The sequence below is a fragment of the Haemaphysalis longicornis genome, unplaced genomic scaffold, assembly GCF_048455015.1.
Source record: "Haemaphysalis longicornis isolate Haplotype H1 unplaced genomic scaffold, Haemaphysalis longicornis Haplotype H1 scaffold_12, whole genome shotgun sequence".
NCBI classification, from domain to species: domain Eukaryota; kingdom Metazoa; phylum Arthropoda; class Arachnida; order Ixodida; family Ixodidae; genus Haemaphysalis; species Haemaphysalis longicornis.
In genome coordinates, this window is record NW_027526225.1 from 96,738,096 (window position 1) to 96,756,812 (window position 18,717).

General features: G+C 47.2%; 1 protein-coding gene across 1 annotated transcript in view; it reads left to right on the forward strand.

Moving 5' to 3' along the window:
• The first annotated feature begins 4,886 nt into the window (after window positions 1-4,886).
• Window positions 4,887-18,717, forward strand: part of Udt (protein undicht) — a 28,260-nt gene continuing 14,429 nt past the window's right edge. The window contains exons 1-4 of the mRNA XM_077693825.1: window positions 4,887-5,015; window positions 10,336-10,522; window positions 14,738-14,799; window positions 15,392-15,484. Coding sequence (XP_077549951.1) covers window positions 4,925-5,015; window positions 10,336-10,522; window positions 14,738-14,799; window positions 15,392-15,484 — 433 coding nt within the window. The 5' untranslated portion in view covers window positions 4,887-4,924. The remainder of the gene's footprint in view (window positions 5,016-10,335; window positions 10,523-14,737; window positions 14,800-15,391; window positions 15,485-18,717) is intronic.

An 18,717-nucleotide genomic window follows, 5' to 3' on the forward strand; every position in this document is an offset into this window, starting at 1 on the left:
AGAACGAAGGCAGACACTATATATATTGCCCGCTACGAGTTCTACTTTTTTATATATTGCGAGGGATTTCCCGAAGGCATAACAGGAAGTTAAAACATTGCACCCGTTTCACACAAAAAAATCAAAGAGACCGGTGCTGGGGTCCCCATATCCAACGCTTAAGATCAGCGGGTCTCCCAGGATGGAGCCCTGTGCCTCGGAGGTGTTGCATTCGGGCGTTTCGACCTGAGAAAATCCACAATAGGTAGCTTCTAACGCAGGAGTCAGACAGATTGGGCAGGTGTCCGCAAACTGGACGTGATATCGGAAATGCGAAGCGTGGGTAACTGCCACGGGGATAACGCCACCTCAACTCGAAGATTCCGCAGCAGGACACCCTCCCAGCGAACGAGCCCACTGGGAAGGTCAGTTCCACGCTGTGGGAGTAGAGCACGCGAGGCTCGGCGGTGGTCCTCCATTTCCACAAGCAGTTCTATGTTGGATACAGGAACAAGTGGAAGTGGGCGGGGGAGGTCTCTCCGGTGGCAGGCGCGATCCGCCCCTGTGTGTGCAGTAAGCATGTCCCGGCGAATCCATAAAACACGGACAGGGCATGGGTAGGTGTCCACCGCGTGAATGCATGCAGCCAGGCTTGTACACCACGCAACTCGACGTAAATACCGAATCAATGCCGTTCAGTCTGCGAAAATTTCCAGCTCCACCACACTAATCACTGTCGATGCAAGCGCCTGCAGACCATCCCGAATTCCAGTGAGTTCTGCTAGCAGGCTACGGAGGGTCTCGTACACGCAGCGTTGGTTCAAGGCAGGGTAAGAGGGACACGTCAAGGCCGTGGTGTCGATGCAGTCGTATGCCCCGGCATCCACGAAAACCTGGACAACCGGTTGCGTCCCAGGCGCCCTGTTAGGTACACCAAGGACGGTGTCCGGGTGCTGATGAAGGCCAGAGATACGGACATTGACGCTTGTCAGAGGCTTGTTGTCGGACGCCTGATGGTATAACCAGGCGGCCTAGCGTGAAAAAGGCTGGCATCGTCTCGGGCGGCTGGCCCATGTACGCGGCCAGAGCGGCCGTCTCTGGAACTAGTCCACGATTCAGCAGGCGGGTGGAACGACGCTGATGAATAATTTCATCGAGCGTGTTTAATTAGGCTTCTGCTTGCAGCTGAGGAATTGGCGTTAAGCGGGGGAGGCCGGTGATGGTGCGCATGGCGGCCTTATTAATCGTCTCAAGCCTATCCCAGTCCAGTTGCGTCGTGTTGGAACTGTTCCTGAGGCTGGTACACGAGCCTTGGCTGTAATACGAAACGCACTAGGAGACGACCAATCGTCCAGCAGGCCCCGCCAGACCTCTAAGAGATGCGATGAACAAGGTGGAGCAGTTTTCCGACTTTCTTTCGAGCAGAACGCATCCACTGAGCCGCCAACGCTGAGGTCGATATCTATAAGCCCAGAACCGGAAGGTGTCCGACAATGGGAATGGCGGTACCATTCAGCTGCAGGATGATTGGAGATACTGCAAGGGATGCGACGGCCCCAAGCGTAGGCTACTGGAAGTGCTGCAGTCTTCTCTTGAGAGAGGTTGAGGCCCACATACTCACACCATTTCTGGCAGTCTGTTAACGCTTGTTGGAGGCACTCGTCTTGTCGTGGCAGGTCTGGATGGACTGTTCATACACTAGTGTCACCCGCGTACATGAGGAAATACAAGTCTTGTATAGTGGAAAGGTGCCAAGCTAGCGGCAACAAGACAATGCTAAAGAGTAGTGGAGACAAAACAGACCCTTGTGGTACACCGCGCACTGCTGTAAAGGAGCTGGAACTTCCACCGTTGTTTCCTACGGGAAAAGAGCAATGCTGTAGGAAGAGCCGGACAAAGAAAGGTTTTGTCTGGGGGGTGGAGACAACTTAAGAACTCTAAGATGTCAGCGTGACTCACATTGTCATATGCCTTGCACATGAGCCGGATGTTTCTCCGCGCGGCGCAAGTAGGGCGTTACTTGGAATATTTTGAACATGGCGTGAGCCGTTCCCGTAATTTTTTGGACTTAATATGCTTATAAACGACTCCAGTGCCGACAAACAAACTGCATGAGACAAGGCAGACGATATCACGCATTCATAGCAAACCCCTTTCAAAACGCGCGCGCACTGACGTCACGGGTCCGGCGCTTTGGCGGAGGGATACACTACATGAGGCGGTGCCGTTCTTGAGTTGTAATTGTAACCGAGTAATAGCACAGTCCTCACAGGAGAGAACGGCCTCCTACCAAAACCATAGATGACAGGTATTCCAGGCCATCCTCAGTGCCAAGATGAGGCTTGAATCTGATTTGCGGCGGGTGATACCGTTGAAAAGTATCAAGCCACCACTGAAGACGTGTGGCAAGCATCCGCTCTAACAGCTTGCACAGCGTAGATGTCAAGGCGATTGGGCGCAAGTTGCGAAGTTCATGTGTTGGTTTCCCGGGCTTTGGAATAGGGACAATATCCGCCAGAATTCACGATTCAGGGAGTTTACCGGAGAGCCACAAGTACCGTGAGAGCTGGGTCGTCGGTATTTTTGTGCAGCTCGTAAGTAATGCCGTCGGGACCCGGAGCAGTCCGTAGTTTAGCTTGATCAATCGCGGCCAATTCAGCCATTGTAAACGGTGACTGGATTCGCGAAATGGCTTCGTGAGTTGGCGGTAAGACCACACTGTTCAGCAGGTGGAACGGATCCGGCTTTGCCCCTGGCACGGCATCAAAGGCCAGGAACAAGGCTCGGGCAACGTCGGGGTGAATTGTTCCGCATCCTTGTTTGATGCAATGTAAGCTCTTACTGCTATTTCCGGAGAGCGACTGCCAGATTCCATGGCGCGAAAAGTGCGCTAGACGGACGCCGTTGAAGATGACGGACTGAGAGAGGCGCACCAGTCAAGCCATCGTTGCCTGGGCAGTCTTTTTCTCGTGCCGTCTGGCAGCAGCGGCCAGGCCCTGATACTGGAGCCTGGCAGGTATCGACGAAGGGTCCCGGGTGGCAATTACTTCGGCTTGCTTACGTTTGGCCCAGAACTGCAGGAGCTGGAGATCGGGCCTATAGGGCGGGACTCTTCCCCCACGTATGCTGGGAGGCCTCCCTGAGGATACGGCAAAGCACGCTTGAGCGATCAAGCAAAGTTGATCGCTCAAACAGCTGCTTTTCTTGCGCTTGAGCGATCAAGCGCAAGCAAAGCAGCGGTTTCATTCTTCGCTTAGTCGCATGGTACCTCAACAGCGAGGCTCCGAGTGAGCGAAGGGCTACGAAAGAAGGACGCAGCTTGCGCGCAGGTAATTGAACGCCACTTGTGACGAGATAAATGACATTTGAAAGATGTAGCGTAGTACAGCTTCCGCTGTAAAAGAGCTATTGTCCAAATGTCTTAGGTCATCCTGCTGCTGCTGGAACACAGTTCGCCAATGGGCATAATCTCTTATTAAACGCATATCCTCTTTACCACTAGCGTACACAGGGGATTGGTCGGCGCCCCCTTCTCCTCTAGGAATGAAATCCTGCGAACGCCACTGCCCTTTGTACGAAAATGTTTTCCTAACGAGCGGAAAAAGTGCGAAAGATTTGCCGAAACTCTCTGTTCTTTTTTTTTTTTTTTTTACCAATTGCTTGGATGGATTGTGGTCCGTGGAGGCTTCGATCTATTCCGCTACATTGACATTTTGTCTCCGCCGTGCGACAGAGCAGGCTTCATCGAATCGAAGCTCACACGTCGCTCTGAAGGTCCCGGATATACCGCTGTAAAGACGGGTGTTCTGGCTCTCTCCACAGCCAACGTGGGGTCTCGCAAAGAAGTTGCTGGAGACGAAAGGACTGCCCATCTCCCAATGAGGACAGCCGTATCGCGGAAACAGGAGCAAGTAACGAAATAATTCTCTCGCATAAATAAATAAGCGAATGAATAAACAACAATAACAAGAACGATAACAATCATAACAATAATACTAAGCTGGGCAGCAGGGTGCGAGAGGGGCCATATTTTGATACCGAAAAGCCCATCACAAGGGCATAGAACCGGGAAAAGTAGAAAGGGGAATTTAAAAAAAATGTTTCTACATAGTTGGAGTTGGGCTTTAGTTGACCATATCGCTAAACTAGCACGCAGCTGAGCAGATATAGGACCTACTCCACTCCATTGGTGTCAAATGGAGCTGCCTGCGACCAACAGAGAACGCTGCAGGCACAGACCTCTCGAAATAAAGGAATTCTGTGGCAAGCGCTTCCGGTAAGGCTTGGTTCAAAATCATAATAGTAGCATATAACTCTACAACGCATCATGAGTCATGACCTATCAAGAGATATCATCCACCTCTTAAATTTTCATGCGATTGTAAGGTGCTCCATGATCCGCGTAAAGTAATCGCACAGACTCTAGACGGATAGAGACGTGATGAATAATTATTTTAAAAAATTTCCGGCAACAATGTTCTTCGAAGAACGCGAGCTTGCAGTGTGCAAAGAATTAGCTGCTGTTTGAAAGAGGAAGCGTGGGAGCCAACAGAATGGAATGCCGGGGAGTTTCTCAACACGAATGTTGCTCCGCTAACGTTGTATAAAGCTTGACGAAAGATTATTAGATGCCCTCTGGAACCGAAGTTGAATATGACGGGTAAAAATGTGTGCACAACCAACAGGAGCTGCATATCATACTTCGCCCGGTTCAAAACTCGCGCTAAACGACTGGTGATTTTTTTCCCATTCGGACGGTTTAAATGTTTAATAAGCATTATCTGCTATTATATATCGTACACATCTGCCAAGTACTTATTTTTTTTGCAACTAAACGCGTAGAGTTGAGTAAACCTTGTAAACGCATCTTTTAAATTTGCATATGACAACCGAGCGTCCAGGTGCAAAGAGCGGAAATGGGGCAAGCAACATTGTTGTGTCAAAGATGGCGCCGCCCTCGGAATGTAAACGTCGGGGAGGTGGCTGCCTTTTAAATATTTTTGAACTCATCTTATTGGTTTGCACTCTGCCTGTTGGTGAGTACCGTGACTTCGCTCAGTTATGCTTATTATTTCGTTGTTGCGATGCGTTGGTCCTTTTTTACGGACAAAGCGCGTGCGGCTGTCGTACGGACACATAGGCGTTGTCCGGAGCAGCGGACCGTTGAATCTTGGAACAATTGCTATTGCTAATTTTGGGCGGTAAAACGTAATGAATTCTGCTAAAAAAAATATGGCACATAATTAGGCGATGGGGAACACAACAATAACATGCACTCAAATGTGGCGGTTCTTTCTTGTAAGGCTGGTTGAACGTTCGCGTAGTCGAATGTTTACCGTGTGTTTACGCTTCCGCATGCCAGAAAACTTAAAAGTAGCGAGCTGTTTTTCCATCAGCACGGACAGTGTCAAAGAATAAGTAAATCTATGTGCTACATATTGAAAAAAAGAAAGTCAGAGAAGTGCGCTACTTCTTAACTGTCAACGTCCGTAGTTTGGTTCACGACCGCGCGCCCGTCTTGTTTCGCCGATTTCCAAGTCGTTTGTGCCGTTTTTAGTTGTTTCACTACTGGCTTCAAATTTGCTGACATTGTAATTTTGTACTCGTTTAATTTTTGTTCAAGTCAATTCACGTTGGATGTTGAGTCATCAATTCCGCGTGACTCATTTACTGAACGCGTAAGGAATGCTATTTACTTTATGTTTTTTGTTTTCTAACGTACCTGTCTTCTTGCGCGTTGCCGCCAGCGGCTCGTTCATTGTCACGTTGCTGTACACTTTTCTCAGAGTGGCGTCGTTATTGGGATTAGTTGCGTGAGGGGGAAGTTTTGATAGCTTAATTTTCTCTAAGAAAAAATTATTTATTTTTTTCCGAAGTTCTTTTTTTTCAAAGGAAACTAATAGCAGACCATTCGTCGTCGCAGATTACTTAAAATAAAGGCATAATCACGCGCAGTACAATTTCCCAAAAGCGCGCAAGGTGACCGCAGGAGTGAGATATCAATCTCTAGCCCCAATTACCCCCCATAATACAGTCTAGTCCACTTATAGCAATATCCAAGTGCCAAGGAAATCCCATCGCTATAACCGATAATTGTTATAAGCGGGTTGTGAAATAACAAGACGGAACAGTGCTCAAAACATTTTATTCGCATGCCAGCAAGGTCGTACTACTACTAATTTGCGGAAACGAAGCCACAGTCGGTCACCTTTGTTTGCCGCGTGTGAAACTAGCGCAAATCTTTTCCAACAGCATCTATAGGTGCTTCACCTAGCTGAGGTAAATGTCCTTGGCGGAAACAAAGTCCTCGAAGGACTGTGTCACTCATTGGGCCTCCTACGAAGACACTACCTGAGTAGGCTGTGCAACCGCATCATTAGAGTTGTCACTGTTGCACTTTTGGTGCGTAATATCACCGGATTCGATCGTTATATCCGATATCGTGGCACTGAAGCATTGTAATCGGTTTATTTTACCATAGAAAGAATACAAAAGTTGACGGTGTCATAGCTGTTCATCGTTATATCCGATATATTGTTATAAACGGTATCGTTATAAGTGGACTCGACTGTATTATCATTAACACCAATAAAAATGGTTCAGTCTGAAAGTAAAAAAGAGGTTTTTAAAAAACGCCTTGAGTTGCACGTAAGTTTAGATGGATCAGTGAGTTAACGTTAGTAGCTCTCTCTCCTCAAAACTGCAGTGCTAAAATCAGGACTTTTATGTTCATCGAGTCTTTCAGTTCTACATCACTACAAGCACAAAAACAACGTACTGAGCCAGGTCGGTGTCATTTTCAGTAATGATGAGGTGTTAAGCCATGTCAGTGAAACCATTTAGTGGCAAGGTTGTGATCATTATCGTTATAAAAAGGCTTCACGCCTTAAATTGTCGCAAGTGACCGGGACAAGCAGTGAGACTGGGAGGTCGGAGGAGCCTCTCACTGACTTCGGCCGTGAAACGGGGCGTTGCCCAGTCAGAATGAAAATGGACCCCAGTGAATACCCAGTAGCTACAAGAATGGATTTACGCCACTATTAGCCCATTGTTGGTTTCATCTAGTGCACCTGCTTGTAGAAATGGCTACCTTGCAATTTATTATTTAAAATTAACCAAATTAACATATCTCAACGCAAGCATTTGTTGCGCAGTTTACGCGTCGTGTATCTCGGGGGTGGAACAGCTGCGCCTTTTGCGCCATTGAGTGCCAAACTTGTTTGCCTGTGCCATCCTGCGCCAAACTTGTTTATCAGCGCCGACCTGCGCTGCAGAGCCCGAATCGAGCAGCGAGATATGACCGCCATGATGCCCTGTGCACCATAACTGGGCTGAAGCATCGTGTCTTCGTTTTCAATGCAGTTATGGTTTCGGTTTCGTCAGAGCTATGAGCGACTGTGGAAGTTGGATTTTGCTTAGCTGTAAGGCCGCATCACTCGTCTTCACTTTGGATTGATTTGTGTCGCATTTGCACGGTTTTGTTTGAGGGTGCCAGCCGCTGCGCCACAATCTATGGAAAATGACCGAAAGTGTGTGAAATATTTTTTTAGTGTCACATTGCAAACAGATTCGCACGAAAAGTTGCAGTTTATTGGAAGTGAGCCTACGTTCAGCCGAAAATTTTTGACAAGCGTAGCTTCATGTATTGAACAAAAGGGGTATTGGATGCTTTGCCCTCGCTTTCTAATTCGGTTCGCCTTGGTTGTGAAATAGTGACTCATTTTAGCGTGTGGACTTTGAGGTTAGCTTTGCTTGTGTTGAGTGTGGGCCAGAAAACTAATTATACATTCTAACAAGCTCTCAATACGTAATCGACGCCGTACGTTCGTCGGCTCTCTCAACTTCGTGACGGGCAAAGACAAAGATACATTCCGCTTCGTACGCACTGAAACTGCTGTTCCACAGAAAAAAATGCAAGCAAGCGCCTCCTTTTACACAATGCCGCCGTGAGTTCGTTTAGCACTGCCATGTACCGGACACGAAGCAAGGCCCATTATCTGATCCCCTTCGACTACGTGCTTGACTCTTTGAACTGTGATAACGCTGCGCACCCGCTGGTGGCGAAAGTAGCAAACTCTGCATATTGTAAATTTCCCGGTATTGAACAACTGCGTTCCTAGTTTGGAGTAGCTTTTAGTGCATAATATAACACCTAATATAGTTGATAAATTGATTAAACTTAATTGGCAGGTGGCTGGAACAGCAGCCTGTGCTAGCCCGCTGCCAAACAGACTTTCTGGCTGCTCCTTCCTGCTACTGAAAGCTCTTTTACCGGCTCCCAGGACTGCTCCCAAACCCATGTACCCTGTTTCACCCCTGACCCGCCGCTGTGGCTCAGTGGCTAAGGCATTGCGGTGCTGAGCACGACGCCGCGGGTTCGATTCCCGGCCGCGGCGGCCGCTTTTCTGATGGAGGCGAAAAGCAAAAACGCCCGTGTGTACGACACTTCGGCGCACGTAAAGGATCCCCAGGTGGTAAAAATTAATCCGGAGCCCTCCACTACGGCACGCCTCATCGCCTGCGTTGCGTCGGCGCGTTAAACCCTACAATCAATCAAATGTTTCACCCCTGGTATCTGAGCAACTCCTATCACCCTTTACCATGTGAAACCCCTCCTCACCATGTACAGGCACGGCCACTGCTAGGGGTAACTCGGAGCACGTGGTCGGATAACCATTGACAGGTGCCGGGGAAATTGTGCGTCACATGCGCAGTCAGAGCCAGATGCGCAGATAGCTGTGTGTCGTCTGCTACAGTTCCTCCCACTTCACCTCATACTGCGAAAGTACACAGTCTAGCCACGGTGCAGTAGCAAAACGCGGGTCAACATAGCTATCATAGCACGCATTGCTGCACACAGAGAATTTTAAATGGGAATTCCTCGTCTGGAGGATAATTTTCATTGCGGAGGTTCACTTTGAGCACTTTTATCCTGGCAAAGAAAAAAAATCTTGGGACAAATAATGTTGATTTAGTTAAATCCATGCTTCAGATTTGTTTAACGATAAATTACAAAATGTTTTAAATTTTTGGGTGCATCTTTCATCACTGCCTCGATACCTCAGTTTGAATACTTTAACAGAGCACCGTGGCTGCAGTGCTTTCGTGCAAGAGCGCACGCGGCGAAGTGGGAGGAGCCGTAGGAGACGACGCACAGCTAGACCCCTTTCCACAACACATGCACACAGTTGGCACACCTTCGCTACTGCGTTCATCATCATCATCATCACCACCAGCCTATCTACGCCCACTGCAGGGCAAAGGCCTCTCCAATTAATCTCCAATTATCCCGGTCCTGTGGTAACTGCTACCAATCTATCCCCGCAAACTTCTTGATCTCGTCTGCCCATATCTCACTTTCTGCTGCCCCCTGCCACGCTTGCCTTCTCTATACTCTGTGACAACTTAAGAACGGCACCGGAAGTTGCCGCTGTGCCTTATCACCGTAGCCGGATGTTTCTCCACGCGGCGCAAGTAGGGCGTTACTGGGAATATTTTGAACATGGCGTGAGCCGTTCCCGTAATTTTTTGGACTTAATATGCTTATAAACGACTCCAGTGCCGACAAACAAACTGCGTGAGACAAGGCAGACGATATCACGCATTCATAGCAAACCCCTTTCAAAACGCACGCGCACTGACGTCACGGGTCCGGCGCTTTGGCGGAGTGATACACTACATGAGGTGGTGCCGTTCTTGAGTTGTAATCGAGTGTAGGGATCCACTCTGTTACCCTTAACGACCAGCGGTTATCTTGCCTTTACATTACATGCCCTACCCACGTACATTTCCTCTTCTTAATTTCTACTAGTATGTCCTTAACACGCGCTTGTTCCCTGACCCATTCCGCTCCTTAATGTTACACCCATCATCTTCCGCTCCATTGCTCACTGAGTCATCCTTAATTTAAGTTGAACCCTCTTAGTGAGCCTCCAAGTTTCTGCCCCGTAGGTGAGTACCAGTAAGATGCAGCTGTCATACACTTTCTTTTTCAGGGAGAATGGTAGGCTGCGTTCATTATCTGAGAATGCCTGCCGAATGCACTCAACCCATTATGATCCTTCTGATTATCTCTGCCTCATGGTTGGTATCCGGGGTCACAACTTGGCCTAAGTAGATATATTCGCTTACCACTTCCACTGCCTCGCCGCCTATCTCAAACTGCTGTGGTGTCCCGAGGTTATTGATCATTAGTTTTCTGCATATTAATTTTCAGGCCTACGGTTCTACTCTGTTTGTCCAGTGCAGTCAGGAGTACATTAAAGGGACGTAGATTGCCATTCCCTCATTGATCTTGACTCCCTCTCTTCCCAGTAGAGGTCTTCTCTCATGCGAGCGTGGTTCTCGTTGTTGCAGGCCACGGCTACTATGGGCCAAGAGGCAGGTGCTCGATACCGCAGACCCTACAAGGGGAGTGGTACTCCAAGGAGGCTGGCGACGACACATACACGACCATCGACGACAACCGCATGTCCAACAGGGGCAACTGCCTGCACCTTGTCAACCGCAACAACGACAACTTCACCATCATATTTGAGAACAAGTAATGAGTTCCGTCTGCACTCTGTTCTGGTGGGAATGTGGTGGTTAAAGGAGCCATGAAGAGAAAATACAACTTCGTTTAATTTGAAAGAACCAGGATTGGGTATCTTGCTCAGCTCCATTATAGCCACAAAAGATGTTTTTTTAACGAAAAAAAGCAAGAAGTATTTAAAAACTTCAAATTTTGCGCCACAGTGACGTGTTATGGGCAAGAATGAGGTCATACGGGCCAACAATAAAACATAATTTTCAGTGCGTTAACTTCACGTTAGCATTTAAGTGATGCGGTCAAATTGAACTAGAGGCCCCATTACAGACATCCACTCATGTGTCATCGCGACAGGTCAGTTAGGCGGCCGCCAATCGCACAAACAAGGTTCCGTGACGTCATAGAGAAGTTGCGGGAAATTGGCTAGGGGCTCGCGACTGCTTCACACGTTTTCTTTAATATCTTCGTTATTTGCTCGAAGATTGCGATGATATTGGTATCATTGTTATCGGTACTAAGCAGTCTGTCTAATAAACTCAACTTGTATTTTGTCTTCGTGGCTCCTTTAAGTGTGGATTGGCTTGTGAGTGTCCAGTGTGCGAGCTGTTGAATATGTTGGCATACCACATAACCGTCAAGCTCAAAGGCAAATGTTTATGAGGGCAGTGCCAACATCGCAACCATACCTGTGGGATTCGGTGGCCTTCTGAACGCATTGACATCTTTAGGCATGCTGGCTGCCGATTCCCCGTGCGATTCTAGTGGGAGATGCATATACACAGAGCGAGAGAGAGTGCACCTTTACTCAAATGAGAAAAGTCATGTGAGCCTTAAGTCCTGGGCGCCATTGGAGCAACCCGCCGTTTTCTCCTCTGCACCTGTCTGCTGGGAAAGAGCTGGCGAGTTCTCTTTGCCCTCTGCCCTCAGGATACAAAGCAGCACTAGGATTTACAACAAAGGGACTTTGGTACAGATTGGGATTGGGATGTGGCAAACAAGAATCATCAGGAGATAAACTACTGCCTGTACAATCGACAGCACGAACATTTTCAGTTATTGGCACCAATATGGCACAGATAAAAAATAAATCATGTTTGAACTCTTCTGTAGGTTGATAAAGCACTTTAAAGGGACACTAAAGGGTGGAAGCAAGTTGGCCTGCATCAATGGATTACGGTGCCGAGAATCTGAATACACCATTCTCACAACTGGCAAGTGTCTAATCAGGCACAAAACGCCAGGAACGTGAAACCAGGAGGCGCCACTCTGTACGCATTCGGGTACTACGGTTGGTGACGTCACAAAAGTGGTGAACAGCGAGAGCCCACTGCAGAAGCTTTGATAGATCGTTTCTGGAAATCAATCGTTCCTGAGTGGTTCAGCACGTGATATAAACGTAAACCAAAGCTTTCTGTGAGCTCATCGTAGCGCAAAAACCCACATTACGGCTTTAATACACTGCGAGGCAGGCTCTTCCCTCACGATTCAGTCAACCATCACATTTCAGTTTTCGTCGTCGAAAAGCATTGGCGCAGAACTAGCGAACTACGACAGTGAGCTTCTGCAAGCAATGTACCTGGCAGAAAGCAGCTAAAGTCTCTCGATTAGAATCGGCAAAAGGAACAAGATGCACTGCAGGTGGTTAAACGAGCCGCCTGATCTTCCAATTTCCTCCTCTTTGCATGCGGTGGAGTAGGAATAGGGCAAGGCATAACACTTTATTTAAAATGTTGCTATCGGTAAAGTGCTCCCAGTTCGAGCATATTCGCCCGTGAAATGGACTTCCTGCAAATGGTTAGCTGACCTAGCCACCCGTTCGCCTCAAGCTACCACTGGTAATCCGCAAAGCGTGCATCACTCTGCGCGGGCAATAACGACTACTGGACACGGCTGCCGTGAAGAGCGTTTAGTTCATGCTAGGTTCGCGTTGCGCGAGAGAAGATAATGTGAGATGGCTGGGATCGCCAGAAGAGGTGATATAAAGGCGCCAACCTGAACAACGCCACCCGGGAGCCCAGGACGTTATGCTTGATATTCGAAACGGCCCTTGTTACTTCAAAAGTAGCTTCACCGCAGCCCTGCATGCTCGAAAGCCGGCTCAATGGGGGTCTGGGATGCCGGAGTAGGCGGGAACACCGGCCGCTCGAGCATCTAAACGTGTTTTTTATTCTGTCGGTGAAAAATCAAAAGTACAAGCCGGCCTCCTTGGACAAAGAAACGTTGCCGTAGTAGACCAGTGCGCCGCCGCCCATGTCCCCAGAGTGAGCGCGCGCCGCCGGGGATTTGCTCCTATTTTGTGACACCGTTGCTGCGTCATGAAAAGATGGAAGCGGGTGCAACAAACGTCAGCTTTATTTACGTATTTCTCAGCAAGTAACACATCATTGCTGGTCAAACAAAAGCCAAGAGAGTTACAAAACATACGATATTTCAGTTAAAATAAAATTTTATTCAGCCTTTTAGTGTCGCTTTAATAATTATTGCTGATTGTGCACAGTTTGCTTTCAACGAGGCTTAAAATACCCTACAAACCTGTGATACTAGTTATAGATTTTGCCCGGACTGTTCTATTCAGGTGCATGGCCAGGATTTCTTTTCAAGGGTGGCTAAGGTTTTCTTCAAGCCTCCCCCCCGAAAGAAAAAAAAAAACTTGTGAAAGAAAAAAAACTATAAGGGAGACTACACACATAGCACTGTCTTTTTTTCTTCATTATTATTATTTCACCAGTTTTTGCTACGCTGTACACACCACTTCCATATCAAGTTGAGATATCGAAGAACGTTTTGGTGTGTGTTTACCTTCAGAAACACGATGCTCTTGGCAGTTAACTGTCGCGGTGGTCAAACATTGCCAGCATGTGGGAGATTTTGTGAAGGCAGAAAAAGAAAAATCTGTGTCAAATTTCAAGTAGCTGCTTTGGTGTTTGCTATATTTGATTTGAATCGCAAATATCTGGTACCTGTTACACGGGGTATTAATTTATGCAGTTTGATTTTCTTTTATGCAGTTTGTCATTTCATCGCTATACAGTGTTTCCAGTGAGGTGTAGGGAATACTTGATGAAGCTAGGGCTTTGTTTCGAAGGAAGTAATTTAGGCATAGTCCGGCTGCTAATACAGTAGAATCTCGATGATACGATTCTGGGTGATACGAATTTCGGGATGATACGAATTTCTGAAAAGTCCCGCCAAAATTGCGTTGTTTGCAATGGGAAAAATTTCGGCTGTTACGAACGGACCTGCGCGGCCCGGCGGATGATACGAACGAGCCGGCGAGGCGCCCGAGTGCCGAACAAGCAAGTGGCGGCTCTCTCTTCCCATTTGTCACTCTTCTTTCTCCAGAAACGGCCGGGCTGTTGTTTTCTGCTCGCGAAAACGCGCACCGCACGCCCCATGCGCGCCGCGAAACCTCTCGCACGCTGCGCGCGCCGCGGCCGGAGGCGGCAATATGGCGGCGGCTTCGGCCGCGAGTATATTCTAGGCACTATAGTGGCACGGCCGCTTGAGCGACTGCTTCTAGCCGCTCTTTAAAATGCCGCTCAAGGCAGACACGAAGTTTCTTGTGCAGTAAAGAAGCTGATAACGTTGGCGAAAACGGTACTATAAAACACCATCCGCGCCGCTAGTGAAAGCGCCCATAAAATATCTGCCGGAGTGCTAAGCCTAAACATCTCGGGCGGCAACTCTATGTCGGGCGGAGCCAGCGGGCTGTCTCGATCGTTTCGCAAGTCGTCAGCGTCTTTTTCTGACCGAGGTAGGAGATACCGCGGGCGTGAAATTGTCAATGCAGCCGTGAAAATACAGCGCGCGCAAAGCCGAGGCGTGCGAATCGCGTGCAAAAACGCACCATGCGGTTCACGCTTGACTGTTGCGGCGTGTAGCGAGCTTGGCCACCGGGAGTGAGGAGACAAGCGCGAAGCTAGGCGAAGCGTTACGCGCTCCAGAAAGGACTGCTTTGTGACGTGGGGGTTTAAAAAAAGAAGAAAAAAATCACGGATTTGTTCACGCGAAAGTAAGAAAAGAAATAAACAAAAACTTTTTTCAGCGCTCAGTTTTTTGGTCTGTGTTGGTTCATACGAATTTCGGATGATACGAATATTTTTCGCGGTCCCACGAGATTCGTATCATCGAGATTCTACTGATACACAATTTTTTCAACGAATCAGTCCTCATGAATTTTTTTTTTCTGTAGCTAAGCATAAATTAAAACTGAGATTTTTCTTTCAGTGACTGCTACTACTGCGTGCGCATTTTCGTGCGGACATTGAACGTTCTGGAAAAAATAGAAAGTGAGTCATCTTTCCCTTTTTCAACCTTGCACGGTTTTGTACGGCTTGGCGACGTCGTCTCTCATTTTGATCTGGTGTCTGAGAGGGGGAGAGGGAATAGTAAGCCATACCTATTGGTTATCATCATCGTTGTCGTCATCGTTAATTCTTTGTATAATTAAATAATAATAATAATAATAATAATAATAATAATAATAATAATAGTGTTACAATCGCATCATAGCACTTCATTCAAATTTGCGAGAATGTGGGATGCTAAGTGCGCCGAGCCATTCTTGCCAGTTTTTCTCTCATGTAATTTTCTCCCCATTTTTTTCCCCTTGAAAACTGCAAAACATTGGCTACGAATTGCACCATGGCTGCCAGTTGTGTTTTGCATTTTTGACTGGGACAAAGTAAAAAGGGGAAAGACAGTTGCATGGTCACCACGCTAAAAAGGTGCCAGGTGCCATTTACTGCTGGAATCGTGCACGTACATTACGGCGTCTCCAACTTGCACAGTTGCTTTTAAAGGGGTTAGATGCCATGTTATATTATTACCCTGAGCATTTGTTGAGAAACGGCTTCATGCCGAAACTGGTTCTCTTTGCAGCCGGCTGTGTCAACCTCAATGACAATGAGATGCCGGACATCAAGACTGTCTGCCGCACGCTTGACGTGAACCAGGAGCTCATCACTCTCTTCTGTGAGTGCTTATTCTTCATTACTTTTTTAAAGACAATAGTCTTTCTTGGGCTACTTAAACACAGAAATTTCGGTCTGTCTGTCTGTCTGTGACTCTATTCAGCCACCCACCCAAAGTGAAACTGAGTCTACACAGTAGTCCTATATACCCACAGTCAAATCTAAACGTCTAAGTCTGGTGGCAATCTTCATACCTGTCAACATCGTGGAACAAGAACAAGACATCACACAAATGTGAGGCAGAAAATCAATTCATAGGTGATATTTGCAGTGTTTCTTTATTAACAAATTCATGGATGCTTGGTTTTTGCGATATCAAATGAAATACTACATCAACTGCAGAAAACCGTCGCCTGCTGTTACCCGCACCACTGTAGCTCCTGGCGGAATCTTAAGAAATCAAGTCGCAACAGTAACGAAAGGTTCCACGAGATAGGTTCCATGTTCCGCTTGGAATGCGTGTGGAGCAGGTCAATGTGGTTCTAATCGACCAGATTTAGGGGAAATCCCCAAGGTGGAGGAAGTTTCTGTGAAGGAAAGTTTGACATCCACTTAAATGCAGCCATACAGCTACAAAGGAAAGCTATACAGCTTTCTCAGAAACTTCGCAGTTGAAGAAAAATTCGTCCTGGTCCAGGATTCGAACCCGGGACCACTGCTTAACCGGAGCAGTCGCTCTACCAACTGAGCTAACCAGGAGGCTAGTCGTTAGTGGCGCGAAAGCGAATTAGGTGGATGTCAAACTTTCCTTCACAGAAACTTACTCCACCTTGGGGATTTCCCCTAAATCTGGCCGATTAACACCTGTCCTTCCCTTCGAGTTGTTGATCAATTCGCTTTCGTGCTCCTAACGACTAGCCTCCTTTTCTCCGTACTGCAGCTCTGGCATTGAGGAACCCGGCCTGTAGCAGTGGAACGCGGTAAATTCAAATCGCCTTGCGCAAAGCTTTAGTGTATTTACCTTGGGATGAGCGCGACGGTACAGGAACAGCATGAGGTGAGCGGGAACGCAAAGGGGGGCATTTCCTTGGCAAATGTCTACAAAGACTATCGTCTTTTGACGACATTTGCAACGAAAGGAGCAGATAGGCGGCCAATTTAATGATAGGACAACCACGACTGCTCGAGGGCAACATCGAAGGGATGGCCTACCACATCAAATAGCGATAGCTTCTTCCCCCTCCCTAGTTCTCCTATTCCTTCGCCTACTTTGGTAGATTCTAGGATAACATCTGTACACAAAATACTTCTAGAACCAATTAGTAGCCACACAAGTTTCAATTATCTCAATGGCCATATAACATTCCCCTGAAATGCGGCCGTACGGCTACAAAATAAGCTCGCGTATCGAACGGCCAGACTCCTGATGAGCTCAATTGGTTTGGGCGACTGCCTGAAGTTTTCTTTGTGCTGGATAGATGCAAGCTAAACCTGAACCTCAAAACAGAAAGAAGGAAACTCGTGAAAAGTTAAAAAAACCTAGTATGATGTCAGTCAGAGACATGACGGAGCAGTTTAAAATAACTCTCCAAAACAAATTTTTGCTTCTCCACGATGAAAACTGCACACATCTGCTAATATTAGAGGCTATGTTTGACTTGAGGGTCAGTCTTTGTCGTATCTGCTTCATTTAATCACATTCAGAGACGTGTTGAATCAAGGGCACTGCTTTCGAACTGCGCTTTCGTGTTTGCAGTCCCAAGGAGCTCACATTCGATGGGACATGATTGGGTAAATTAACTCTTAATATCGAAAGTCGAGCTACTCTTGCATTACCCCGCTGCTTGGCATATGGGGCGATTCCGTATTACCATCTTTATTGACTCATCCCTAGCTTGGGAGACTCTATTGAGCAAGGACTCTTTTCAACCGCACATGCTGCTGTCGGCTTCCGTTTATGCCTTACGCGAATATAATTAATTCTCAAAAGACTTGGCCTTGTGCATAAAAATAGAAACCGGTTAGTTATTGCCACGCAAGCTACACTTAAAACAAGACACCATAAATATTTTGTACGTTGATGTCATTTCTTACGTACTTGTGTACGGCCAGCGTCCAAAAATCATAAAATTTGAAGTAAGCTTTCGTGAAACTTCTAGAATATCTCAATAGACCGCTTTAGGCTTGTAGCGTCAATTTTTAAACCCGTTTTCAGTTGTCAAAAATGTAACACTGTAAATAAATACTTTCGCCGCAGTAGTGTCTATAAAGACGAAGAATATATAGTTAAACAACCGTCCAAGCTACAATTACATATGCCCCGAAGTGAAAACATGCTTTTATTAAAAAGCACACATATTACTAGTTTTTAAGAAAACAAACAAAAATTCCCTTTAGCAGTCAAAAATGTGGCAATCTGGCTCGGTAACAACAGAAAAAAAAAAAAGAAAGAAAGAAGCGCTGTCTCGCCCTTTGGCTCGAGGGGAACTAAAATGTTCGAGTATATTTCACCCCGGACTTCCTGTAAACCCTCTTTATCAACTCCTCGCTGTTAGCAACAAGCGTAATGAGCCCGCTTCAACGATAGTTCTTCCGGAAGCTTTCGTCGCTAAAGTGCCGGGGATATCTTATCCCCCTGAGGGGTATTATAGTCCAAGAACTGTTACTAGATTATGAGCACACCGTCGCCACTAGCTTTCGGGCGAGTTCGCTGATGCGGCACAGGTTGTCTCGGCTTCTATTATACTGGCCAAGCAAGCAGCCACTGCTTTAGCGGAAGCAGGCAATGCGTACTCAATAATAGAATCCTCACTCAGACGGGCTCGCATTCTCAATGTTTCCGCAAGCAAGATAAATGTTGGGGGGCACTCCAGCGTGTGGGCGCCGTCGGCACCTTTCATGGCCGGCCAGCGTTGCCGCCGGCCGGGCTCGGGTTTACGACTGCGGCTGATGCCCGCATGCGGTGAACGTAGTACAGGTCCTCAGGGGTCGCGTACACCTCACGAAACGCCGACGCCCTCATCTCAAGCCGGCGTGTATAAAAGATATATTGACGTCTTCCAAGCTTCTCGACCTTCATTGAGTAAATATAAGTCTGCTCCTTTTTTCCTGCTCATTTCAAATATGCCATTATTTTTTAGTCGGTCAATTAGTTCCTGAGAGAATTAGCCAGTTTTGGAGGAACAACAGACAAAGCAGTGTTGGTCATAGAAATGTAATCTTTATAGTTTCCAACACTATGAACCGTGGTGAATGCAATAAGGGAATCGGTTTTTTGATGCGCCGCTTAGAGCT